At 45.6% G+C, this 27,975-nt stretch overlaps 3 protein-coding genes and 1 long non-coding RNA gene across 8 annotated transcripts in view; 2 read left to right on the top strand and 2 right to left on the bottom strand.

Moving 5' to 3' along the window:
- Positions 1-4,318, top strand: part of sba (six-banded) — a 30,531-nt gene extending 26,213 nt beyond the window's left edge. For 2 of the 5 annotated variants that reach the window (XM_089256204.1, XM_089256205.1), the window contains one exon: positions 9-4,318. In XM_089256204.1, coding sequence (XP_089112330.1) covers positions 9-411 — 403 coding nt within the window. In that variant the 3' untranslated portion in view covers positions 412-4,318. The remainder of the gene's footprint in view (positions 1-8) is intronic. The other 3 variants (XM_089256207.1, XM_089256206.1, XM_089256208.1) reach the window with 2 other exon arrangements.
- Positions 2,002-20,782, bottom strand: Doa (CDC like kinase darkener of apricot). The gene is given in 11 exon segments (XM_030389295.2): positions 2,002-3,388; positions 3,446-3,654; positions 3,726-3,839; positions 3,911-4,080; positions 4,147-4,317; positions 4,382-4,472; positions 4,553-4,666; positions 4,757-4,823; positions 5,559-5,634; positions 14,924-18,522; positions 18,842-20,782. Coding segments are annotated over 11 exon segments (6,201 nt in total). The 5' UTR covers positions 20,301-20,782; the 3' UTR covers positions 2,002-3,257.
- Positions 9,107-13,616, bottom strand: LOC108655543 (uncharacterized). Its single transcript, XM_030389271.2, has 2 exons — positions 12,224-13,616; positions 9,107-10,473 (listed from the first exon to the last, which is right to left on the bottom strand). Exons 1-2 carry the CDS (start codon positions 12,574-12,576, stop codon positions 9,882-9,884), a joined length of 945 nt encoding a protein of 314 aa, XP_030245131.1. The 5' UTR covers positions 12,577-13,616; the 3' UTR covers positions 9,107-9,881.
- A 6,062-nt stretch (positions 20,783-26,844) lies between the features above and the next one.
- On the top strand, positions 26,845-27,655 carry LOC149092140 (uncharacterized). Its single transcript, XR_016196174.1, has 2 exons — positions 26,845-27,330; positions 27,402-27,655. It is a non-coding gene; the product is annotated as an uncharacterized LOC149092140 (long non-coding RNA).
- The last annotated feature ends 320 nt before the right edge of the window (positions 27,656-27,975 follow it).

Genomic DNA, 27,975 nt, shown 5'->3' with positions numbered 1-27,975 from the left:
CCACAAAGGAGCCGCAAACTGAACTCGCAACTCGAGCGGGCAATACAAGAAGCAATGACTGAGTTGGATAACATTTCAGCCTCGGCAACCGCAACATCGACGCCAGCATCCGCAGTAATTGGCCAGCAGCTGCAGCAGCCACAGCAGCCGCAGCATCCCACATCCACGAATAGCACCAGCAATGGAGTGGTGCGAGGCAAGCGCACAGGAATGCCGACTGGACAGACGAGCATTGGGGGTGCTAGCGTGACGCTGACCGCAAGCACAGCGGCCACACTGAGCGGCCTCTTCAGTCAGCAGCGTGCCAAGCCCATACGCATAGCGCCCGCTCCGCCGGCTCCAACGGGTGTGCCGGCAACAGCAGCTGGAGCAGCTCCGGGGGCAGCGGAGATCCTGAAGCTGGCCAAATGACCAGCGCTGTCGGCGTTGCCGTCGACAGTCACCACAGCAAACTATACGCTCGTCATTGGCCATAAGTAGAAGCAACTATCAACAGTATATATTCAGATAGATATATACTATATATATAGATATACATATATTCATACATACATATGTGTAGTTAGATGTCAGCCCCAAACTGTCTATAATTTTCTATCGAATTACGACTCTGCTTAGTTGCGCCTGTGCGGCGTTGCCACATCTTTGAAATAGACAATAAAACAATATAAAAATGTTAACGGAAACGAAGTTACAAAACGGACGAAGGAAACTTAGAGAAAGAGAGCGAGAGAGATAGAGAGAATGGTTGAACAATAAGCAAACAATAGTTTTTCGTTTGCTTAAGCTAAACTCAGTTGTTTTTTTAAATGTGTATATATTATCATATAGATGGATCAGATGAACATACCTATCTATTATTGTCATTTTATTGAACAGATTGTAAATGTTTAGGTACATATTTATTTATTGCGTATACACCATAGTTTGCATAGGTTTTTTGTTTTCGTTGCAATCTTTAGACTTAACTATTATTTTTATATATTTAGCTAGCATAAGCCGAATTTTAGCCATTAAGTTCTGATTCAGCCAATTAATGCACATTTCGATGTGCTTATTGTTTTCTTTTTTGCCTAATTCAACAAATTCTTGCAGAAGAAACATTGTAATCAAAAGCATATAACTGATACTATTTCTAACTCCGAGATACTTATTGAATGGGAAATATCAAACGAAATATTTACGTTGAAGCAAGCAAACAACACTCGAAGCACTCAACTAGCAAGTTAGAGAACAAAAAAGAAAAAATTAAGAAAGAGAATTATATTTATAAATTGTTATTATTTATTTAGTTGAAACTAATTGTAAAATTCTAGAAAACAAACACAAGAAAAAAACAAATTGACATTTAAACACGTAGCGAAAATCCACTAAAATGAACAAATAAATGCTAAAATATTCCCGAAAATATTGAAAACATATTGCAATTATTGATCTTGCAGCTATAAATGAAATTCCTGATAATTTATAGATATATCTGGTAAAATAGGACCTGAGAACACTCTACCTGACTGGGTGAACAAAAAAAGCCGTTTAAATCGCATACATGACGGTATGTGTGTTTAATTTATATACCCCTATACGTCAACACTTACATATATTATAAATTCACAGTCGTTGAGTAATATGTGGAAGTCTGTTTATAAAAATTTCAGCAAATGAAATTATCAGCTCCGCTACAACTTCTGTGCGCCTGTCCTCTCAGCTCAGTTTTTATAAAAATTTCGTGACCCCAGCGATCGAACCTTGTGGCTAATGACGCAGCGTCTATAGATTATTTTTGTTACAAATCAAATAAGCTTTACCCTTGCTGATAATTTACTCCTATCAAATCATATTTTGCAATTATTGACTTATCTTGGCAATAGATCGTTGCACGATCCCGTTTGCTTATCAAATCGCAAGAGCCCCTCTGAATAATCGGTCAATATACTTTTAGGAATACCAATTGGGTTTGAGCGATTTTTCTCGCTCTGAAATGAGAAATGAATTCAAGTAAAATATTTTTAAAAATTTATTTCACTTTAAATAACTTGACAATAATAGTTGTATTTTTTTGTTTTGTTTATCTTATATGCTGGTTGATGGGGTTAATTAATTGCAAATAATGTAATTTAAAAATAATATTTATGTAATATTAAACTAACTCACAATCATTTGAATTAAGTATGTTAAGTATATGTATCTATATACTTCATGCATTCCCCACTTTCTAGTGTTCTTGCTCTTTCTTTTTCCATATAAATATATATAAATGTGTGTGTGTGTGTGTGTGGGTGTCTGTGTGTACCGTGTATTGGTATTGTTTGGGCGTACTTTGATGGAAAAATATGTGAACAGCGCCGATTTTACACATTAAACATAACCTAGGAGAAAATGACTCTGGCTACTAAATAATTTATACAAAGAATAGCAAACGATGCAGCGTTTGCTTTTTTTGTTGTTGTTGTGGCACCCTCCGGGGCGAGGTGTCACACGAATAGATCTTTACATATGATATTGGCATACACATATAGGTTTACATGTGGGGTTAGCTCTGTGTATGTGTAATGGCTTGCATTAGCTTACAACTCACGCACTCGAAAATAATAGATTAATTACAGATTACAGAAGCAAGTCCATGGCAATTGACAGCTTGCGCATGGATCTGAATTTCAACTAGCGCTTTATCGATTGATTTCTTATATAGTACATTTACATTTGTAGTTTAGTTTTCTTTAAGCAATGCAGTCGTGTTGGGGGAGGTCTCTTTATCTATCTCAAGTGAAGAGTGTGCACATTTCTGTGTGCATTTACATTTAGGTATTTGGGTTTGGCGGCGTCAGTATCGGGCTAGGAGGACGCACTATAAATATATTATGCACGATTTGGTTATCATTACAAAACAAAACACGATTGGCGGCTGGGATGAGACAATGCACAGGATCAAATTGAGCAGAGCGTGCGGCACACAAACAATATTTACTTAACAATTCTGGGTTATTTTTGTGTAGAAATTTCCTTCTATACAAGTCAAGTTACAAAATTTCTAAATAAGACTTTAGAACTTAAATTATCAGCATTAGTATATATGTTATTGTATCTGTAATTGTTACTGTTGTTGCTGCCGGTTGCTGGTCTGCTGCTCAATCATGTGTTGCATTACGTTGATCGAAGACTCTTCGCACTGTATGTGTACGCATGTTTGTAGCTGTGTGTGTTGAGTAACGTTGATGTCGTCGTCGCTGTTGTCAACAATAACCAAATCGCTGTAATTCTCATCTGGACAGACTGTGAGAGCGCTCGCGGCTGCTACTGCCGGACGAGAGTGGCTGCTTATTAATGCTCATTTCGCCCAGGCGCTGATGCGGTGGTAACCTATCAAAGAACGGATGTCGCAGAGCCTCACCTGTAAATGTGGCGAATTAGATCTAAACTCAAACGTCTATGTATTTAATGAACTTACCTAACGTGATGCGCGACGAGGGCTCGTATTCCAGCATCTTCTTGATCAAGTTGAACAGCTCGCAGTGGTCCTCGCTGTCACTCAGTTGACAAAGGAACAGGGGCTTGCAATGGTCCCGCACATAACGTCCCGCGCTGGACTTCTCATCCCAATCTAACTTACCATGATAGAAGTACTTTGTTTTGGTTTTGCTGTAAAGAGTGTGATTGCTAAACGTTAAATGGTTTCGGTGAAGAGTACTGCGCCTTGGGAAATAAAAGCATGAGCTGCATTGTATTACCGTGCCATGCGATATGGAATTTGTCCCAAGATACGCTCCATCATGGCTAGATGCTCGCGGTTGTCATGTGTCTGGAATAGCGTAATGCCCAAATATAGCTCAAACAGAATGCAACTGAAAGTGAGACGATGGGAAGAAATTAGAAAAATGTTTATAAAGTAATAGTTATATAGCTAACAACTCACCCGATAGACCAAACATCGCAAGGCTGTGACCAACCAAGCTCCAATATCACCTCCGGCGCACGATAATGGCGCGTCGAGACAATTGTGCTATGATGCTCATGATCAAAGGTGGCCGAACCGAAATCAATTAGACGCACATCTGTGTTCTTGACGCGACGCACTTCTCGATTCTAGTGGAGAGAGCAACAAGGCGTTAAATACAACAATACATTGTCAGAGAATATTTAAATACATACAAGTTTATGATTATAGTGAGATGTGTAATCCGAATCGACAAACAGTATATTCTCCGGCTTGAGATCTGTGTGCGTTAAACGATTGTCGTGCAGAAACTTAACTGAGTAGCATAATTGATAAGCCATGTGACGCACTTGGTCCAGAGAATACGGCTCATAGTTGTTCTCGCGCTGCAATCAAAGCAGAATATTAGAATATTAGGTTATCAACCGATGTAGATCTCAAAATACTAACCAAAAAATCGAAAACACTGAGACCCAGCATTTCAAAAACAATGCACATATGTCCATGATAATCAAACCAGTCAATCATTTTCACGCACAGACTGCAAGAGAAATAAACGATTAGACATTTATGTATATAGATTCCTTCTTGTATATGTATTTGCATTAATGGCCAACTTACTGTTCACCATGCGGATCTTTTTGTGCTATCTTCTCCAAGGCATTGATCTCCAGTTTGGCTGCCTCGCGATATTTTTCAACATTCTTGATGATCTTCAAGGCCATGCAAAAATCACTGTGAATCGAATGGGCATTTGCGTACAATTGTATTATTAATTGCGTTTATATATAGATCATCGTAATTTCGGCATTTCATTGTACTTACCGTTCCATGTCTTTGACCTTGACCACACGTCCGAAAGTGCCCTCGCCCAGTGTGGCCATGATCTTATCTGAAATGTGGCAAAAGGAGGCGTATTGTAGTCAATGTCATTCGCTCAATTACACCAATTATAAATCGTTAGTTATTTACGCTAGAATCTAAACCTGTAACTGTAACTGGGCATCTTTCGGATTTAAGCAAAAAGACCACAAATTATGCTCGAGCTGCTGCTTTGAACAATTTGTACACGGAAAAGTTTTCAGTTTCAATATTATTTCGTTAATTATGCGCTGAAAGTTCATGTAATGTACGAATCTATGTGTTTGTGTCTGTGTGTGTGTGAGAGATTTCAATTGAATTACGACCGGTAAAAGTAAAAATTTGGTATAGTTTAATTTCAGTTGAACTTTAAATTCAAGTTTTTTTCTCTTTGTTTCTGTCTTTCGGAAAAATGTGGCAAAAATTGTGTGAAAATGGTTTCTTTTAATTTTGGTTTTTAATTTTCTTTTGTTTTTTTAGCGCTTTTTTTGTAAATATGCCTTTGGAACGGCGGCGACGCACGCGAAGTCTTGCGACAAGACGCGACAATTTTGTCGTAAGATAATTAAGAAATAATAAAGAAAACTTGAATAGTTGAAAACTATACGAGTTACGAGTAGAAGAATTACTGTGCGGCAGTAGGCAGTTTTGCTCATTGTCTTTAAAATGAAAAAAAGAAGTAGAAGAAAAAAAAAGTTGGAAAGTCTGTGGTAAACTCTAAACATAAACATATGGAAAAATTAAAAACGAAAAAATTGTCACGAACATCTGTGATGGAGAATGTCTCCGTTGTGGTATATTAAGTGACCATCAGCATCATCTTGAATGACGGGCTTTGCTGTCTGTTATTGGAGAGGGCGAGCATTCGACGAGTGGTTGGTGGTGGTGGTGGTGGTGTTGGTGGTGTTGCAGTTGTTGTTGTTGGCGATGGCGTTGATGGTGCGATTGCAGCAAGGTGCATGGATCCGTTGAGTCAGAAGAGGGGCAAAACGACGACGAGGACGACGACGACGACGAATATTAAGCGAGTTATGTTTGAGCGTATTTGGTAGTGGGTTGCGGCGAGACGTTGTTGAAGCAGAAGGGGCGTGGTTGTTGTCGCAGTCGATGGCAGTTATATAGACGAATACATAAGGTGCGTGTGTGGTTGGTTAGAGTATGTCATTTGAAATAGAGAGAAAAGAAACAAAAAAAGAAAGAGAAAAAAGAAAAAAAGAGACACATTGCATTGGTGGGCCGCCAGCATCGTCCAGATATCCCGTCAGCCAGAGGATGGCCATCATATCAATTTTGCATCCATCCAGACGATCCCACGTTGGCACCACAGCACAAATCCAGATATCCAAATTTTCATCATTTCACCAATTCCCAATCCATAAACCAACCATTTACATCAATTCATCATCAAGTTGTTTGTACATCAACCCATCATCATCATCATCATCATTGTGATTTTCATCATCATATTCAGAAAAAACACGAGAAAAATACGTTTCGTTTGTTCGATAAGAAAATTAGTTCGGACAAATTTGTTTTTGTTGAGAGATTTTTTTTTTTTTTTTTGTTTTACATAAATGGTTAATTTTTGTATTTTGTTTTTGCAATATAAAACATATACAACAAATATCGTTAAACATTTTTGTATATATATACACATATATATGCATGTATACACATATGTAAATACGGGGCAGTAAAAGTATTAATGAAATAAATATATAGAGATATGAAACGAACCATAAAACGCATGGGCAAAAACAAATTGCATTCGCTTACGGCTATAAATTGTTGTTGTTTTTTCAAATATTTAGCTAAACAATTACCATTACTATGAAATTATTTTTTTAGATATAAAAGTATTGAATTTTTTTTTGGTAAAAGAAAGATTAAGCCTTTAAATTATTAATATTGAATATAAATAGGGAAGAAGATGGGATTCTTCTGATCAAGTTTTCTTACATGCAAAGAGAACGCGCAACAAACGGCTGTTAGTTAACATGGCGCGCGCTGTTAGTTAGCAGTACTGTAAAGTGTGGAGTGAGTTGCGGGCTTGGCGGTTTGGCGTTTGGCAGAAAGCTCAAGTTGCATAGAGAAATGCATCGAGTGGCTTACAAAGGTCGAGAGTGTCTTTGGAATGCGTGACCTATGGAACAGCGCCGACGACGTTGCGCTCTTTGACAGCAGATACTGATCGTGCTGGTGCAGATAGTGCGACGAGGACGACGCCGACGACGCCGCCGCCGCCGCCTGCTGGTAGGCATCCAGTTGCGGTCGCTGGTACAGCGAGCTGCCCAGCGCATTCGAGCGCCGACCACTGATGCCGTAGCCCTCGTGCAGATAGCTCGATCCGCTGCTGGGCTTGTAGCGCTCAAAGTCGTTCAGCACTGCTGCTGTGCGGGAGCTGGCGCCCTGGTAGCGCTGCTGCTGCCGACGGGAGTCCGCTGCTGCGAAGCGAGCGCCGATCCCGCCGAACGCCAGCGCACCGGAACTGGATGAGTGCAGGATATTGCTGGGCTTATATTTGGACAGGTCGTTGCTGATGTTGTTGCTGCTGCTGCTGCTGTTGTTGTTGTTGTTGTTGCGATCTGAGTGGAGCAGAAAACGACTTTTGTTGTTGGCGCTGCTGCTGCTGCTGCTGCCGCTACCGCTGCCACTGCCGCTGGCTGTCGTTGCCGTGTCGTGCAGAGAGAGGTTAGAGAGAGCAGAGGGGGGGATGGTGTTGTTGTTGGTGGTGCTAGTAGTGGACGATGAGTTCGAGTTCGTGTTGTTATTATTACTGGTTGTTGTTGTTGTGGTTGTGGCACCATTGATAGCATTGGTGGGTGTTTTGGCCTTGTCTGTGATGCTTTTCGTTTTCAGTGCTGTGTCGGCTGTGTGGGTTAGTTGGACACCAGTTGGACCGTCGGTCTCGCTAACGTCCTCGTCAGAGCTACTCTCTGACGAGCAAGAGCTGCTCGAATCGCTATCAACGCTAGTTACTTTTTTGCTGCGCGACTTTTTCTTGGGCGCATCCACCGCAGGTGCTGCCGCAGAAGACGCCGCTGTCGCTGTCGCTGCTGCTGCTGCTGCTGCTGCTGCTGCCGCCGCTGCTGCTTCCTTGGCTGCCTGCCGTTCCATTGCCTCGACTTGTGCCACAGCTGCTGCTGCTGCGGCTGCTTCAGTCTTCTTAGCCTCTGCGGCTGCTTCTTCCATGCGCTTGACGCGCTCCTTAAGCTCCCGTCGCCTGCGCATGCGCTCCTCGAACTTCTTGGCCTCCAGGAACTGGTTGTCCTCGCGCAGCAGCATCAGAATGGCCGCATTATCCTCCGAGGAACGATCATCGGCCAGAATCTCACGATCTTCGGCAGTGAGCTCTGGCTGCGTAGCTGCCTCCCTGCGACGATTGGCAAATCGACTGCGAGAGCTCCAGTCATCCGCATGACTGCTGTCTGTGGCCGGCAGCTCGTTCTTCGGTCCATAGGCTCGCGACAGGCGACCCGAGGTGAGCGCAGTGTCCTCCTCGCCACCCCGCCGACCATAGCGACCAGTTGAGTGTCCGGTGGCGCCGCCAGCACGCAGCGCCTCGTGATAGTCCTGCGGCTGATAGCGACTGTGGCCATAGTCGACCGGATAGTTCTCGTCCAGCAATCGATTCCCGCTGGTCAGGTAGCCACTGTCACTGGAGTCGGCCATGTAGCGCTGCCGCTGACTGCGCATTCTGTAGGGAGTGCGCTCCTTGCGATCGCCGGCGTTGAAGGAGCTCGACGACAGCTTCCCCTTGCCCGCCAGCTGATGTGAGGTAGCGCTGCGCAACAGCCCACTGGAATAGCCACCGTAGTCATCCGGCTCTAGAGTCTTGTCGCGATCCTCCTCGTGACGGCGTCGCCCGGCCGCTGTGCGCTCCAAAATGTCCGAATACTTATTCTCCAGCCGTGAAACGGCCGACAATGTGGGCGTCTTGTCTCTGTCCAAGTGCAGATCGCGACGCTGTGCGTCCCAAGAAGAGAAACCAGTCAAATTGGGGAGGAGTTCATAATGTGTAAGGAAAGTGCTTTTAAGCAGCGCTCGTGTGAAACCAATGGAAACGACAGCGCGACGCAAGCGAAGACGTTCTTCGTGCTTCGTGCTTCGTTCACGCTCCGGCTGAGCTAAACGCAGTTAGACCTAGACCTAGCACTCGCTATACGCCGGCCGACCGATCTAAGTGGCCTTTTCGGCGGTGGCTAATAACAGTGTTTGGGCCACTTAATTTCACATCATATCATTTCACTCGCATTTTTTTTGCAGCGTCTGCGTCGATCCAGCAGCTTTCTCTAGCGTTTCGAGAAGACGCGCATGCAGACGAAAGAGGGAGGAGAGGGAGAGGGGCGTCTATTTTATTTAGAACGCCTAGCGAAAATCTAAACAAAATAAATATCCACGGCACGCCGACCTTCAGAGTTTATATATATATTTGTACCGAAATGCCAGAATCGTGAAATTGTGAATAGCTTTTTATACATTTAATGCCAGCCAGAGAGTCGAGAGTCGAGAGTCGAAAGTCGAGAGCCGAAAGAGACACAGGCGACAGACACAGGAGCGGGGCGAGGCGAGGAGAGGCCAGAGAGGCATGGACATTTGCTTGGAAGCGAAAATAAACGCACACGGCAAGTAGGAAGATTTTGAGAAGCACATAGAAGCGCTATAAAACATTTCGTGTGGGCACACTAAATATACATATTCATCTATACGTATGTATGTATGTATGTATGCATATCTGAGAGCACAATCAGAGCAGAAGATACATATTAGCTGCTATATACACCTGCTATATATAATATACGTATTAGTGTCTATTAAAATATGATGTGGCAATAGGGGTGGTCAATGCAATCTTCAACCTGCAACCTTCAACCCGCCCCGTGCCGCTCAAGCTCTGACAGAATTGGGACAGCGACTTGACTCTGCTGCCGCTGCTGCTGCTGCTGCTGTGACTCACGATGACAGGTGAAAATGGGGCAACTAAGTTTCAAGTGTTTTCCAAACAGTAAAAGACTAAAGAGAGAAGGCGAATGCTCTGACAGTGAGTCACGGGATGAATTTGGCCACGATCAGATAACACGCTACGCTCTCATCCATTGGTATTCACACTGCACGCCTTTATCATACTAACGTCGTCCAGGTCGCGCCTTAAGCCGGTGCCCAATCCGCGTATTGCGGGCTTATAGTTATAGCTACTGCCCACGGGACTCAGATGGGTGCGCAGCCGGTCCAGCGCAGTGGCCGTCGTTGAGCTCTTCTGATAGCGACCCATGATGGCGTTGGTGGTGCTGCCGCTGGTGGAGCTAATCGGATGATAGCCGAGGCCACCTCCGGCATAGTAACGTCTGTGACGATCGCTCATGGCGTTCTGTTCCCTTTCCCGTTCTCGGTCTCGGTCTCGGTCTCGGTCCCGTTCCCGTTCCCTATCCCTATCACGTTCCGCTTCCGGGCGTCTACGACCGCTCGTAGATTTCTCCGAGCTGCGGCGACGTTTCTGTTTTGTGAGATTGCCCTTGTCTTTGTCTTTGTTTTTGTTGTTCCTATTATTACTGTTGCTGTTATTGTTATTGTAGTTCTCATTCGTTGGGGTCTTGGAGCCACTGCGTCTGTTTTCGTTGCTTTCCTTGTTGTTATTGTTATTGCTGGAGCTATTGATGTTATCCTCGGGTATGGCCGCTGCTCTATAAAAGCCCAAAACAAAACAAGAATTGCTAATGACGCACTTAAAGCTTTCCCTTTTCTATTCAATTTCGTGTCGATTTTGTTTTGTATATTTTTGGTATTTTGGTATTTTCCACGCGCCTGAATCGCGACGAATGCGCGTTGCCACGACACGGACCAAATAATAACTAAGAAACGCTGAAAATTCGATCGAAACTCATGCGACGGACGCACTGTGGATGTATGGAAAATATATGGGGGGAAAATACACCGCGCGTCTACCAAAAAATATTGAGGAATCGTTTTTATTTTTGTGAAAAAGTGTGAAAATATTGCGCACTTGCCCAGCATCAGCCGGAGCAGCTGTGCGAGAGAGTCGAAATGACAGTGAGAGAGAGAGAGAGAGAGAGAGAGAGAGAGAGAGAGAGAGAGAGTGAGAGTAAACTTCTGTCTGTATGCGTAGGTGGGTGGATGGATGAATTAATCTGTTGCCTGCTTCCACAGAAAATGCATTTAATTACTGCTGAACTGAACGCAGAGCTTTACATTTCCGTCTTTTTGCGAAACAAGGAAACGATCGAAAGTCTTGCGCTGCAAATGCTTGGAGGAAAAGCCTTGAACTCGCATCAGCAAAAAAATAAATAAAAATCTTTAATCTTGAGACGACAAAACAATTACGTTTTATGTGTATTCCAAAGGCGCGTAATAAAAATAAATGATTGAAGAGTAAATGCATTAAAAGCGAACAGACCAAAGAAAGAGAGAGAGAGCGGGAGAGCGAGCGAAAGACAATGGCGTCGATCTCTCTCAGCAAGCAAGAACAAGAGTAGGAAGAATTGCAAAGAGTTGCCAGATAGGCGAATCATGCAGCCTTTCAATGAGCGAGACAGAGAAAGATGCGGAGACGCAATTTCGAACTTGAAAGCTCCCTGACTGAAAAAGCTTTTCGAATATGCTTGCATTTTGAAAATTTAAACTTTTGAATGAAAACTTTTAATTATCTAGCTATTAATCAAAAATATGTAAAGATAAGTAGATACTGTGTGCGTAAATACTTGAGGTGTATGGGGTTTATATCTAGTATAGATGCCATTGGGCTAGTTAAACGGCCTAGAAACCATTAAAAACTGTCATTTGTATGAAATTCACGCTGCTAGCCGTATGATTATTCTTATGTAAATTGATGCAGTTCAATTGCATGTCTGCCCACAGCACAAAGTTTACACTGAACTCTCTCATTCGTTTGCTCTCTGGGTGCAACAACAACTCCAGTCTCTCTAATTGAATCAATTTCTTGACAATTTTCCACAATCAATTTTCACACTTTTACACACAGGCACAAGCGCGGTCAACGCGAGGAGGAGCAGCGCGGCGGAGTTCAACACGCGATTTACAACGCACTCGACACGATGTTTACATAATTGGCCCCTCTTAAAGCTGAAGAGTAGAACGCGTCGTGAAACGAAGCAGCGCGCTGCTGCGCTGCAACTAACTGCAGCTAACGGCAATGGGGCAAATTACGTACTTAAATTAACGCCGAACCAAAAATAACAAACAACAAGAAATCAAATGAAAATAAAATAAATGATGAGAGCTGCGACGCGCGTCTGGCAACATTTTGACCGAGTTTTTGTTGTTTGACAAAGCAAAAAAAAAAAAAAATCACCGCAAAATTAAAAATAATTTATACGTGTGAGTGTGCATGTGTGTGTTTGTATGCGTGTGTGTGTTTGTGCAGTTCTTTCGCTTCATTTCTTTTGCATCGATTACCGATTGCGCTGTTGCTGTTGTTGTTGCTGCTGCTGCTGCTGCTGCTGCTGCTGCTGCAGTTTGTTATCAGGTCGTTCGCTCGGATTGCGTCGAAAGCGCTGCAGCAAACTGTTGCAGCTTTCAGAGAGCAGCTGCGTTACGCTCGCCGCCGTTGCGCTGCGCATGTAGCGTCGCTGTGGACGCGGCTGCGCTGCCGCTGCCGCAGTCGCTGCTGCTGATGCTGCTTCTGCCTCAGTTGGCGTCGCCGCCTCCATGTCAGCTGTTTTCTTGCCACCGCTGTTTGCGCTGTTCGCAGCATTTGGCAAAATCTTTTCACTTTTTTCCCGATGAAAACGACTTAAAAATGTAGCCATTTTTTTCTTCTCGTGCGTGGGCTACCGTCTACTCTTCTTCTTCTTTTTCGCTCTGACGAAAATCCGATAGTATTAATAATATGCGTGAAGATCCATATGTGAGTGAGGGGAAGAATCAGACTGGAAAGCGGGTTGACTTGACTAATATGTAGTTAAGATTCCTCCTCTGAGTCGAACTATCTCTAATGAACTAATTTTCGACTTCTGTTGTCTGTTTTCTGTTTTCGTGCTATAGCTAGATTTGTTTTTGGCATTTACTCGACGGGTCGAGCATTTGCATTGTACTGTATGCATACAAGTTAAGTATAGTATAATAGAATATACGTATTTACAAAATAAAGAGCGTATTTTCATGTGTTGTAAGAATAATTGAAATTGTACGATATTTGGCAGCTATTCGACAGAAATAGACACACAACAGAAGCAGCGACAATTTCAAGAGCTATTCCGATTCCCCGATTCCGATTCCAAATTTAATTTCCACTTTCGAATTTCGTTTTATTATTTGCATATTGAAAATTGATGTCCTGATTTACATGCACTTTCAGCCATTCGTATTTTTCGCGTTTCGTCGACTTTTATTTAATAATTCGAAAATTTTGTATTTTTCAAGCAGCGCGTCTTTGCGTTCTCAAGAAGAAATAGCAAACAAAAAACAATCCGAAATCAGCGCAACATTTACGAAAGCGCACGCCACAAATACTAATTATAAAAATTGAAAAATATCGCTACGACGACAGCGCCAAAGTAGCTGCCGAGTATGTGCTCAGGGCGGAACATAGAATACGCTCCGTTTCGATCTCTGAACCGGGCGTTCGCGCTTGTGGCCACTGCGGGAGAGCTGCTGCTGCTGCTGCTGTTGCTGCTGCCTCCTCTGCCGCCAGTTTCTATTATTGTTTGGCTAGGTAGCGAAAAAAATAAAGCAAAACTAACCACAAGCAGACGCCAAAGCGAACGTCAATTGGCTTAAAACCGCAGAGGAATACTCTATGCCAAAACTAAAGATAATATATAGCACGAAGGTCTAAAGCCAAAAACTACAAGCAAAAACATTTTCTCAATGAACTGGTAAGTTAACAAATTTAACAAATTTTAAATACCTTTTCGAAATATTAAATAGATAGGAGAATATATATTGCTGGGCAACTTTGAGATCGTTAAAAATTCTATAAGAAATTTTATGAACACTGATGAGATAAACATCCATCGATAATTATTAAAAATTCCTTTTTTTTGGTTTACACAGACTATTAAGATAAGGTAAATATTTCAAAGATTTTTATTGAAAGCGGTTGTCTATAAATTATAATTAATGAACGTCTCTTCCGTCAAATTTATGTTGCTTTCTAACTAATATATTTGTTTAGATATTCACTCCCATTGAACCATCAATAATATCATATCTTGAAACCCATTAGGAACATCATCATCATGATCTTCGGCTAATCATAAGGGTAATCAGTCTTCGCAGTGGCTCTACGACAGTTCAGAGAGGAAGAGAATACAGCAGAAAGTTTGCTATGAGCATGTTTTTATGTCTGCCTCATTGTGGCCGGGGCTGTTACATACTTTAGAGGCAAGGCAGGCATTTCTGTAGCCGATTGTTTGGCATTTCGTGTGAGGTTTGTTTGGGGCCCCGAATCACATATATTTCAATTATAAATAGAAGTTTGGCAATATTTAAACAAAATACGAACATTAGATTATTATAGTTTTGTTTTTGTTTTTGGAAATTTAAAAGCGAATCAATCTTAAGTGTTTTTTCTTCTTTTTTGTTTTTGCACTAAATAAACAACATAAATTTAGTGTATTGCTATTTTTAGCGAACCACAAAATTGACATTGAATTTCGGTTTTGTTGCTAAGATTTTTCTATTTCGCTTCTGTTGATTGTGCAACGCGTTGTCGCCCCGTTTCGAGGCAAGTGCAAGCGTCTGATGCGAAAGGCCGTAAAAGAGCAGCTGCGACAAGGCGACCAGAGAGTGGGCAAGGGGAGGAGGCGGGCGAGGCGGGGAGAGTTTCGCACAGGAAGTGCGCGTCACAATCGACAAATTGTGCACTTGGCCCTCCCCACACACAGCCCCAAGCAGAGAGAGAGAGACAGAGAGAGAGAGCGCGCGCAGAGGTAGCTGAAGAGCAAGCGATTGGCCTCTTTGGAGCATGGATGAGTCAGTTCTCTATTTCGGGAGGCTGAGCGCTGCCACGCCGCGCGTTCGTTTGTTATGCTGGCCGTGTTAGTTTGCTAGCAGGAGGCATGGACACGTGATGTGTGCAACATATATCAGTAACAAGAGCAAGACACAAGACACAAGACAATAACAAATGCAATAGTTGGGCAACGAATCTACCTCGATGAAATGCTGGCCGAGAATGGACTTGGACATTTCATTTTGTTGCTGCTGCTGCTGTTGTTGTTGTTGTTGTTTTGTATGGCTGAATATGACAGAATTGCTTTGTTGTATTGGCTGCTGTTGTTGCTGCTGCTGCTGCTGCTGATGGTGCGGTTGCTGCGCTGCCTGTGGTTGCATACCCGCCGATGCATAAAACAATTGCGTATTTGTATTTGGATCGTATTGAAGCGCAGCACCGCCAGCACCGACGCCAGACGTGGCAACGGAAGCGTTCAGATACTGCGTATGCGGATGTGGTTGAGGCTGCGACTGCACCTGGTACTTGACCGGGTGCATCAGTTGGCTCTGACTAGGCTTGAGGTACGCATACGGATCGAAGGTTTGCAGTGGTTTACGCTCATGTGGTTGCTGCTGCTGCTGTTGCTGCAGTTGTTGCTGCTGCTGCTGTTGCTTGGGCAGATTGTAATAGTTGCGACTCATCATGCCGTAGCCATAATTATGCGGCTGCATCATGCTGGGCCGCTGTGCCGCACTGAAGGACGCCGAGTGGGTCAGCGGCGCAGCGCCAGTCCGCGGATAAACGGGCTTCGCATTATTAATCAGTGCCTGATAGCTGCTGCCATACATCTGTGGCGCCGTGCCCACTGGGGGCTGCTGCTGCTGCTGCTGCTGCGCTTGGGGCTGGCCGAATTTGTTCTCCTTGTTGGTGTTCTTTTGCAGAAACATGGCCAGGCCGGAGCTGGACTTGGGCGCCTGTTTGGCCACATGCGACGAGGAGTAAGATTGCTGCAGCTTGTGTGGCTGGTGTTGCTGCTGCTGCTGTTGGTGTTGGTGTTGGTGCTGCTGGAAGGGATCGCTGCTGCCGTTCATGACTGAGCAGGCAAACGAGTTCCAGTTTAAAAATGGACGCTTTTGTTGTGGATAATGTTGCTGCTGCGGTTGTTGTTGTTGCTGCTGCTGCTGCTGCTGCTGTTGTTGCTGTGGCTGATGTTGCTGTTGCAGTAGACGCTGATAGCCCATCGGCAGCTGCGACGTAGAGTTGGATTTGCCTATGGGATATGCCATCCTCTGCTGCTGCTGCTGCTGCTGCTGTTGCTGCTGCATTAGCGGCTTCTGCGGATCGTACAGCTGCACTGGCACGGGTATTTGCGATTCGCTGGCGATTTTGCTGGCGTTGTTGCTGCTGCTGCCGCCGGCGCTGCTTTCCTCTTTGTGTTCAGCTGTCAGCGATTGTGACATAATTGCATTGTTGTTATTGCTCTTTAGCTTTAGCATGTCATTTAGACATTTCTCTAGCTTGTTGTCGACGTCTTTTTGACGCTTTGTCGCTGCCGATGTCGTTGTTGTTGCTGCCGCTGCTGTTGCTGTTGTTGTTGTTGGCGCTGCAACAGCTGATGCTGATGCTGCTGCTGCTGGCTGATCTAAGTTGGCATTGTGCTCAACTGTGGAGGGTATGTGAAAGGATGAGGTGAACTTTGAGAGCTGCGGCAGATGCGTGGTGCAGCAGTTGGTCACAGTGAAGCTGCTGCTGCTCACAGTGCTGTTGCTCTTCTCCGACTTGCGCTCCAGCGAGCCGCTCGTCTCGTTCGTTGCCTCCGCAATGGGCGTGGCCAGCGACGGCGCAGCCGCACCAATGCCAGCCTGTTTAGCCGGCTCCGTGGGCCGGCGAAACAGCGCAGCGGCACAGCGTGGCGACGGCACACACGAGCTGCTGGAGCTCTTCAGCACGCCAGCATTTGGCTTCTGCTGCTGTGGCTGTGGCTGCTGCTGCTGCTGCTGTTTTACTGTAGGCGGCTCCTTGCGCGCCTGCGTCGTCCCAGTTGTTGCTGCTGTGGCTGGCGTGCTCAGCAATATCGCGGAGTTGGATGTGCTGCGGCTGAGCGATGGCAGATGCTTCATGTAGCAGGGTATGTGCGTGCGGCTGGAGCTGCGCAGCAACGGCGTCGCTGCCGTCGCAATGCCGGAAACGTGCGTCATGGAGACGCTCTTGTTCAGCTGCTGAGCAGCTGGCAACGGCTGTTGCTGTTGCTGTTGTTGCTGCTGCAGCTGCAGCTGCTGCTGCTGCTGCTTGACGGGCACGCGACTGGTGAAAGGCGTTGACGTCGTCGTCGTTGTCGTCGACGCCGTCGCTGCTGACGTGGGCGACTGTTCGCTGCATACGATGAGCTTGTAGAGATCGTCTTTGGTCACGGCCTGCCTGACCTTCAGATCCAAGTGCGACAACGAGGCGTTCTTCTGTAGGCGATGGCTATGTGGCTGTGGCTGTGGCTGCTGCTGCTGCGGTTGCTGCTGGACCGGCTGCTGCTTCTGCAGCTCCTTCTGCGCCGCCTCAGCAACTGTGGGATCAAATATGGCCAGCTTCTTGGCCGTTTTGGCATCCACCTTGAAGGGCTGCCCAGCATCGCCCAGCTGGGCACCGCAGATCTTCTCATAGTTCCAGAACGTGCGCTTCGGCGTCTGCCGCTTGCTCGAGCTGCAGAGATTCTCGCTCCAGAAGTCGTTCATCAGCTGCTTGTTGAGCGACAGATTCGAGTCGCTATGCAGTCCGCTCTTTGGCGCTTCCTGTGGGCGCAACGGCCCGCAACTGGGCGTGCCCAGGGGCATGTTGGAGCTGGATATGCTGCGCTGCAGCTTGGGCTGCTCGCTGGCATTGGACTGGGCGAAGATCGAGGGATAGGCCAGCCGAGGTGCCCGACTGGAGGTCAGATTGTTGGCAAAGTTGATCGAGGAGGATTTCGATAGGCCGCCGGCAGCCACTGGCAACGCAGTTTTGGCCGCCACAGACTGATGCGAATTGGACTTGGTGAGCGGCTGCTGTTGCTGCTGGCGCTTGAGCCGGTCATAGAGATCCTCGCACTCCTGGAACTCCTTATGCAGCTTGCGGTCCAGCTCGCTGTAGTCGGGCAAACTCTTCAGATACTTGTTCATCATTTCGATCTCGGCGTCATAGAAATTGGCATCCAGCTTGGCGCTGCTGGTGGCCGCCGCCGACTTCTCCTCGAGCTGTTGCTGCTGCTGCAGCAGCTTGTCCAAGTCGATCTCGCCTGGAATCTTGCCCTGGCTCGTGCTCGCCTTTTGCTTGGGTGCACGACACGGCACCGGCGGCGGCGGCGGCGACGACGACGGCGAGCTGCACGACGACAGCGATATGCTGGACACTGGACTGCTGGCTATGGTGGCCATGGGGCGGGCGGGTGTCGTGATGGTTCCCGTGGCCGCATTATAGGCCATGGTGTGGTGCTTGCGCGGCAGCGGAGGCGTCGACTTCGGGCTGGCGGGCAGCAGCGGCCGATTCTTGCGCAGCGCCAGCGGCGATGAGATGGGCGAGCGCACCGCACACTTGGTCTCTGGCAAGCTGGACGAGAGCACCGACGCGAACTGCGGCGAAACGACCTGAAAGAACTGTTGGCCGCTCGCGGGCGGCGGTGTTGGCTTTTGCATGATGCACGGCGACGATGACGACGACACGAATGCCTCTTCGCTGGGCTTCACTGCGTTGACGCTGGGGCTGGCAGCGGCGCCCATTGGGGGCTGTGCCTCCAGCTGGGTTGATTTGACGGCGACGGCTTTGCCAGCATCTTGACTCATTTAAACAACTGAAGAAACGCGCGCGCGAACTAAATGGAAGGAGTTAACACGCTCATTATGTGAACTAGTTCCGAGCCAGGAGCTCAATACAACGTGTGTGCGTGTGCGTGTGTGTGTGTGAGCATGGTTTTGTTAATCGATAAATATATCGATAGCAGCAGCAATATCGAGGCAAATTCAAACACATTTCGATACAGAGAAAGAGCGAGAGAGAGAGAGGCTGTGTGAGACGAGACGGAGGAGGTGGGGTAGCGAGAGAGAGAGAGAGAGAGACAACCACTGACACTAGACGCTGAACGAGACAACAGATCACCAGACAGACAGAACCAACCTGCAGATACTGCTCCGGTATCTTACTGTTCTTCGGCACAATTATCTTTTTGATTATTATTATCTTATCGCCCTCGATTTTCGTTATGGTCACTGGCACCCCGGGCTGTGGTCGCTGCGGCTTGGCCACTGCCGCCGGCCGGTTGGCAGTGCGCACCACCTGTGGCCCGGTCAGAATGCCGCCCGGCGATGGCTTCACCGCCGGCGGAGCTGGTTTGGGCTTGGGCTTGGGCGCCGGCTTGTATTCCTTGTTGTCGCTGCGCACAATCGAGAGATGATACAGCGGCTTCTCGTCGTCCAGCACGCTCTTTTGGGGCACCGTCTTCTTCTCCACCTTGCGCAGCACCACGCCCAGCATGGGCGAGTCCTTGGGCTTGATGGTAATCGAGCCGCTTGGCGCTGTCACCCGCTTGAGGCATACGCCCAAATTGGCGCCCACCGGGGGCGGAGTCTTTGTGCGATGCACCATTTTGCCGCTGGGTATGTCACGATAGCCATCCTCCTGGCCGCCCCGACCGGGCGCCTCCGTTTCCGGCGGCGTCTCAGGATTGGTGTGCAGCATCGGTTCGGGCGCCACCAACGGCGAAGGTCCCGGAAAGAGTGCAGTCAAGCTGCTCCGGCGACGACTCATGTTCGGCACCGAAACCGTCTTGGAGATTGGAAACTTGGGCGGCGCTGCCAGCTCCGCAGCCGGATCGCTGCTCATGGCGCTGGCCGTGCTGCCGCGACGGCTGCCACTCGCGCGGGCCGAGTCCATGCTGCTGATGCTGGAGCTGTGCAGGCGGTCGGGTGCTGCGCTCCTCTCATGGAGACGAGCTGCAGCCGGCGAGATGCTGCGCTCTCGGCTGTGATTCTTGGAGCGTGCCGCGCGAGCTGCCCGCTGCATGCGCAGCATCTCAATTGAGTCGGCCAGGTGCGAAGTGCTCTTGGTGGGCGAGGAGTCATCCGAGTTGCCACCGCCGCCGTCGCCGCCGCCATCGATTGCGTTCAGCAAATGCATTTCCATGGCATCATCCAGGATGTTGGGCAGTGATGTGATGCGATCGCGCGGCGCCTCAATGGACGGCAGCACGCCCTTGGGCGATGGACTGGGCGTGGCATCCGCTTGTCTCTGTCGCTCTGCCTCTTGACGGCGCTCCTGCTGCTCCCTGGCCCGCTGCAGCTGCTGTTCCGCCTCAAGAGCGGCACGCGCTCGCGCCTGAGCCACCACCTCAGCGGCCAGGCTCGCCTGCTGCTCAACCAAAGCGCGCGCCTTGGCCTCGGCTTCAGCACGCGCCCGTGCCTCGGCCTCGGCGGCAGCCGCGGCACGCATATTGGCCAGCTCCGTGGCCGTCATTTGTTTGATGCTCAGCCGTCGCTCCGAATCGATCATCAACTGGATCTGGCCGCTGCCGTTCGGTTGGGCAGTCAAGTCCGGGCAGCTGAGTGCGATCAGTTCGCTTAGTTCGAAAGACATCGCGGGGCTGCCAGTAATCGCGATATATATATATGTATGATATATATATTTATATGAGTGGTGCGATCTATCTGAATATGTTATCTAACTTTTCACTGGGCTCTATCATCAATCCCTAATGTGAATGAATTGCGTTAGGTTCGACTTGCTCGACGCGACTCGCGACTCTGCTGGCGTTTGCTATAAAGAAACCTGCTCGATAGCCCTGTGAAGATTGAAGATCGCTCGATACATTTCTCGGGGCTGGGTGCCATAGAACGAACGGTGGGTCTGGGGGGTCTGGGTGTCTGGTCTGGGGGGACAGGTTGTACGCTCAATGTCAATGCCTCATTGGCATTTTGGCAAATGCAATTAGTCGTTTCGTTTCGATTTGACTTATTAATTGTTCAGCAAGTTGCCAACAATAGCAACAACAACAACAACAACAATGGCAAACTACAAACAATACGAAAAGGAAAAACAAATTTCCTTCGCTCGAAGTGATTTTGTGCTTGTAGCAGAGATATATGTATATAATACACATGAATTTATATATGTATCATGTATGTAACTGTTGACTACACCTGAATCGACATTCGACATGCAGATATTTATGTATATGTATATATAATATACATATATGTATATATATCGTATGCAGCAATGAGCTCACTGATTGAGGCGCCGTTTCTGAGACCAAAGCAAAACAGATCAGCCTGCCAATTCCTGGTTAACGGTTAACATCTGCCTGCCCACCCGGCAATACGCCCAATACCTTGCCCTATATATATATATGTAGGTATAATCAGCGTGGTGTAGGCGGAGAGCTGCTGGAGCACGAGCGCATCCCAATGGGGCGACTACATGTGTCCAAGTGAGTGACGGCCCTGGCTGTACGAAAGTACATCTCTCTATATATACCTATGTATGTATATATACATACATATATATTGTATATAGATCTCGTTTAGCTAGTTGCCTCTGCCAGCCTCCTCTCTGTGTGCCTCTCGGTTCGAAATCTGTTTTTATTTTTAACAAAGACAAGCAAGAAAGACGACAACGCACGTAAATTGGCGCACAGTAGTTGTGTAGTGTATACATGCACACACATATGTGTCTGTGTGTGTGTGTGCATAGTACAGTATTACCTCTTGCCATGAATCAGCTAGGTAAACAGTTGGTTTTTTAATGCCAATTTCATTTTAGATTTCAGATTTTGTTCAGAAAAAGAAAACTGAGTTTTTACAACTGTAAATTGTTTATAAAAATGAAGTAAACTTTACAATTTGCGTACTTTCTTATAAAGTTCATTGCACGAGCATTTACTGCTGTACCTTTGCAAATCTCTGCCTGTCAGGTCTAAATATCACACAGAACGTGCGAGTGTATTGGAAACTAAGAAAAATCTCTTCCTCTCCCTATAGCTTGGGCTCGTTTTCTTATATGGGCAATATGTGTGTGCTTGGACTTTTTGCTATATTTTTGTGGAAATAAACGAGCGTACCAAAAATAAAACCAAACATTACAAAAATAACTTGGCGAACACAAGCAGAAGAGGAGGCAGACAGCAGGCAGAGGGCAGGAGGCAGAAGGCAGAAGGCAGCAGCATCATCATAGATCAACATGATGGAACTCTGCCCGGCTAGCTGTTGATGAATAATCCCTGTTGATCTCTGATGCATATACACTATATATGTACATATGCACTTGTGTGTGTATACAGCATATAGATACATTTTCATGAGTGTGTGTGTGTGCTCCATTTGTGTAATTTGAATTGTTGTTGTTGTTGCTGTTGTTGCTTGTGTTTGTTAGTTTTAGGTTTTTGTTTTGATTTGGTTGGCCGCCCTGTTGTACTCTCTGCCTCTGCTTCTTCTTCTTCTTCTGCTTAACGAAATGCACCTCCTTCAGACCTGATTGAGTGCAAATTTGGGGCCTCGATTTTACAGTTTTACAGCTCGGCCTTCTGATTATTATTCAACTAAACGCATGGCACATTAAAAACCCATTTGGACCACGAATTGTCTTTGGGGCGACAATTTACGCAAGTACTTTATACTTTATAATACATGTTTTTTATCTAATGTTTTACGGTTTCTTCTTCTTTCTTTTTTTTTTTGTGTATGTGCGGCTCTTTTGTAGTTGTTCTTGCTGCTGTTTCGATTTTATTTTTAAAGCACTTAAATTTGTTCAAGTTTTTGTTTTTCGTTTTTTATTTAGTTCCTTGGGCTGCCTGATTATGTCACGCTCGATGCTTAACAAATGCTCTTTATAATTGTTTTATATGTTGTTGTTTTTTTTATTTATATATCTGCAGTTGGTCTCAGGGGCAAATGCGTTTTCCTTTTGGACAATTCAAGTGAAGTAATCGCTAAACATGTATTTCAAATAGATTTTCCCTACACACACACACACACAGATACAGACTCACACACACACACACACGCACGCAACACACGTCAAATTATAAACAAATTCGCGACAGTTAGTGAGCTGGAGTGAGATGGAGGTATGACAAAAAAAGAGAGATAGAGAGCGAGAGCGAAAGAGAGAGAGAGAGATAGACGCGTGTAGAAACACGTACCGTTACACGTTAGCCAAAGGCCTCAACAAACGTACGTTGGCCGAGAACGATACACAACCGACAAACGAAGATTTGAATCTGTTTCTGTTTCAGTTTCAGATTTGGAAAATGCTCAAACGAAAAAGCATGCCGAGCATTGTGGATTTTCCGTTTTACTGTTGGTGTGTGGTATATTTTTATACCCCAATGGCGTCGGCCCCCAAGGCGAAAACGCTTTTTGAGCAAATGGCAAAATACAGGCGCTAGGAGGAGCAGCTGCGCGCGCATCCGATCAGCTGGCCAGCCAGAGAGTAAGAGAGTGTGTGTGAGAGAGAGAGAGAGTGGGTGATTAGTGAGAGCGTATGTGTGTGTGTGTGTATGGGAGAGCGAGTTGTGTAGGGGGCAAATCATGCAGCCCACATCATGCAGTACTGAGAGAGTGTGAGTGTGAGTGAGTGTTTGCTCTCCCGGTTCCCCGTTCGCTCACTCACTAAATAGTCGTCGGTGTGATCGACGAAATACTCATCGAGAATCCAACTATCGCCGGTATAACGGTCCACGGGCATATCGCAAAGTGCAGCCAAATCGAATAGATTACGTTGACGCTTCAATAGCCGACAACGGCTGACCAGAGCCCCATTCCCATTCCCATTGTCCCCATTACGGTTGCCATTTAAAGTGGACGCCGCCGCCGTCGTCGCCTCCTGGGCATATTGCCGCCGTTTGTATTGCTGCTCCAACTGCCGAAAGAACTGAATCTTGATGAGCTTCTTGAATGCGACAGTCGACAAATGCTCGTCCACTGAATTGCCATCGACTGACTGCTGGCCACTGCCCGCCCCACCCAACGAGCGTTAATGTCAAATGATCAATTGAACGAAAATAACGAGGACAGACAGACCCGCGGCAGAGCAATTAATTCAACAGATTATCATCACATACACACACACACTCTCTCTCTTTCTATCTCTCTTTATACATATATATTATACAATTGATCTAGTTTATATTTCGAGATGGTCGATCGCGTTCGCCTTATCAGATACTTGAGTCCCACGAGTTAACAGCACCTTGATATCACTTGTCAAAGTCATGCTTAATATTCTAACGAAATGCTTTGGTTGATCAAGATTAGATAGGTTAGTTTGTCGTTTAATCAGACCTGGAATTCAGGTAAATATAACCTTGATTTGGTGGAACATGGATATATATCATAATTGCTGATAAACATTTATTTTTAATTTTTTCTTTGCTCAACATAATGATCTATCAAAATCTCACAATCAACGGTGATTTTTAGCTCGAGTCTGACGATTCTTGTCCTATTTAATCCGTGTGTGGTTTCTCGTGTGCCGAGCCACAAAGAGAATTGAGATTGATTATATATTTAGCTCGCAAATGATTACAATTTAATCACAAAATTAGCACAGCCAGCACCGCAAGGCGATAAGATGAGCGATTGCGAGAGTCATCAAGCATATATAGTGGGGGAAATTGAGTAAGTGTACGAAGAAAACGAAAACAAAATCAGACAAGAGTTTTTCTTTCCGAGTGTAGAGAGAGAGACAACACAGGTCAGAACAAGATAGTGGATGCATTGCAATCGCTTATTATTGAAACAGTTGCCTCTCAAGACAGCTGATGAAGGAACGAACGGAAGGTATTACGACAATCAGGCTGGAGGCTTACGAGGTAATCACTATCGTGATCCGCAAAGTACTCGATGACAATCCAATCCTCTGTGTAGGGCATGTAGCGCAGCGAGGAGCACTCCAGCAACAGATCTCGATGATGATCGATGCGTTGGGGTCCGGGAATCTCGCGCATTTTGATGTAGCAAGGAATCTGCGCAGATTCAAACTGTTTGGCCGCTAGCTGCGACTTTTCCAAATAACGCTTAAAGAACAGCATCGTGTCTCGCACGGTGATTTGATAACTGATCGGGAGGACGACAACATTCATTCAAAATTGCAACAAAATTGGCAAGCGGCTAAGGTGAGCACATTTAAATATATATACGAAGAAAACTTGATCAGGTTTACACATAGATACGTAGCCATGTGTGTGTGTATACGATTTCGATTTTTTTTTCTTAAATAACTAATTGCTTAATCTTTCTTTTACCATCAATAAATGAATTTGGTGTTTTCTTTGTTTTTTAATTAAAATTATTGTTGAATTGCTCAGCCTAAAATCGTTCGTTTGCTTTGCATGGTTTAAGGTTTAGAAAATGAAAAGTTTTTACCTTAGGTTGCGATTGGCGATTGTTGCGCCCGCTGTCGCGCTCGTCCTTGGCGCGATCGCGATGCCGGCGCCTTGAGCTCGAGTGTGAGGTCTCCTCCCTATAACGGTATTTGTGCTGACGCCGGCCAGTGGCTGGCGATTTGCGATGCGAACGCTTGGATCGCTCCTTGCGTCGCCGGGAAGACACGAGACTGTCATCAAAACTGCAAAAAATACAAAATACAAATGCAAATAAATGAATAAAGAGAAACACACTCAATTAATCAAACGAGTTCACAAGCTTTAGAATTATTTAATACTATGCACATATACATATGTATGTATATATTATATAATATATTTTTAGAGCTCCACATATCCGACTCACAGATGAATGGCCGTCCTTGACGCAACGCCCAGCAACTGTCGAATTATTCTCAGCCAAGAGAATTGGACAGTAAATGGAGTCAACATGGAAAGCTACTTAACAGCGCTAAGCTGCCTTGCTGCCGCTTCCCCTTCCCGTCGAGATTGTCTCTCTCTCTCTCTCTCTCTCTCTCTCTCTCTCTCTGTGTGTGTGTTGGCGAATAGTTGCGAATTTGCGTTACCAATCAAGTTAATCAACTTGGCCGGATGGCTGACTAGCTAGCTAGCTAGCTAACTGGCTGGCTGGCTGGCTGTCTGCCCACCAGAGCACAGCGCAACATGCCTTTGAGATTGCGTCTGAAAAGTCGTCGGCCAAGTGGCAAGGCCTATGACACGGCACAAAATCCCCAGCGTCAAAGCTTAAGTACGGAGCTTAACCCAAAGGCAGAGGCAACAACTGTGCGAGGCCAGAAACTGTGTCAACAATAACAACAACGGTAGCCATATTACATCAATTGTATACACACACACACACACACACACACACTTAGACACGACACGCCCAAGCGGGCTTCGTATGCGGGTGGGCAGATTGTCATGTAGCCAAGATCTTAGCGTGAATCAGCAGCAGCTACGATCCAAACGATCTGATCGGTTGGGAGATAACTGACCTAGGCAGGCGCTGCGGCCAAGAAGTGAAGACAAGACCGTATGCTAATAAGGTAAACGCTGCTCAAAAATAAAAGCAGCTGTGCTCAAGACTTTTTTCTAAAGATTAGCGAAATACGACAAAATTTGATTTGTTTTTCTTTACTTTTGTTTTTGGGCTTATGCTCGCCCACACGTGCTGCGCGGCTGCTGTTGCGGCTGCTGCGATCGACTCTAAATTTGGTCACAAAAATTATGAGAACGCAACGAAGCTGAAAGTGACTTTGACTACAAGTACGTTACACTCACACGCACACACACACATGCGAATGCACAGCTGCAAAGTCACACACACACATACCCATACACATATGTATATACATGACAAAAAGCTCAACGCCTGCGCTCACTTTAAGCCAAGCTGAACAAACAGTCAAGAAGTCAGCGAACGGTTTTTTATGTAGGCTCAAATCTCTTGGCTGTTTGTTGGCTTTTGGCCAGCCTCAGACGCACCAACAAAAGATCTCTGACTGACGTCGACGCCGAATCGGCAGCTGAGCATGTGCCTCTTAAGGCAATACGGTAGTTAATACATAATAGGAATATGCACAAGCGAGAGTTGCTTATTAAGTACGCCGCATTGAGAACACTTTTCACTTGCAAGTGTAATGAGATAATTGGTTAAAGTGCCACAAAAAATAAAATAAATAAAAATAAAATAACATATAAATATAATGCATAATTAAAATCAATTTAAATTAATTTGCTTGCTCTATTTAGTAGCATAACAGGTTTATGTTAAGTTAACAGACATGTTGTGTTAAGCGTTTCCGCTGTTGCTAACACTTTCATGTTAAGTTAAACTCGTCTGTTATTAACACTTTTATGTAAAACTGAATGCAAATCGAAGCTCACAAATCTTTTCACGTCTTTTAGCTACTTAAATGCGCATGTTAAATGAAATAATTGTACCGACATTTGTATTATGTTAATGGGACTAGATTCAGCGTGGTGTATTGAGCTAATAAATTATTTAAACGTAGCTAATTTTCAAGCAGCACGGCAAGATTGAGAGACTGAGACTTGGGCGACATAGGCGAAACTTTTTCAATATGTTGTATTTCTGGTCTGGATTTTGATTAATGACGCGACGCGTGCAAATTAGAACAACATTTATGGCAAACTTAATTGGATATTAATGACGAGACGTCGACTTTTTGGACTTGTGAAACGGTTCGCACTTGTACACACGTAAGTCGAGCCCGCATTAAGTAGCTGCCCAATTTGGGTGGAAGGCAATAATTCTTTGCTTTCGGCTTAAGGTAATTGGCCAGGCGAGTGAGTGCCCTGGGGTCAACTGGCTTGGACGGATATAAATGAGCATATAGTACAGCAGAACGAACCCAAAGGTAATATCAACTGCAAAATCAGTTCAATAGCAGACATACGCTTAACATAGTTAGCAATCGAAGATACTCCAGATATATGCTACAAGTCTCGGAAAATTGGTTCACAGCCGATAAGATAAGATAAAATGGAAAGCTATCAATAAAGTTATGAAACCATGTGGACAGCAGTATTTCTCTTACGGAGAGCTTACGATTTCTATATCTATTGAGAACTTAATTTTATTCCTGCTTAATGAGTCGACGAGTCTGCTCAGTGACCCATTTATCAATGTTGAAAATATAAATTTATGCCACCCAGTGATTGCAAATAAGAACTTATTGTTATATATTGAAATTGTGATAAGATACGATTATTAATGATGTAACGATATTAAGCAATCTCCGACACCCACGGCACACCCATAGGTGTACATATAGATCTATCGAAGGCACATTTTTCGCAAGTGTCACAGTTTGATTGCCTCGCCCAGCCCCTATTACAAGGCTG

The sequence above is a fragment of the Drosophila navojoa genome, chromosome 2 (genome assembly GCF_054131105.1).
Source record: "Drosophila navojoa isolate 15081-1374.11 chromosome 2, UAZ_NAV_1.0, whole genome shotgun sequence".
Taxonomy (NCBI): Eukaryota; Metazoa; Arthropoda; class Insecta; order Diptera; family Drosophilidae; genus Drosophila; species Drosophila navojoa.
This window is presented reverse-complemented; position numbering and strand designations above follow the sequence as displayed.

Coding starts and splice junctions, on each gene's coding strand:
- LOC108655543 (XM_030389271.2), bottom strand. CDS start 12,576: ATGGCTACATTTTTAAGTCGTTTTCATCGGGAAAAAAGTGAAAAGATT. Junction 10,474..12,223: donor CAACAGCAACAGCGCAATCG/GTAATCGATGCA, acceptor GGGCTTTTATAG/AGCAGCGGCCATACCCGAGG.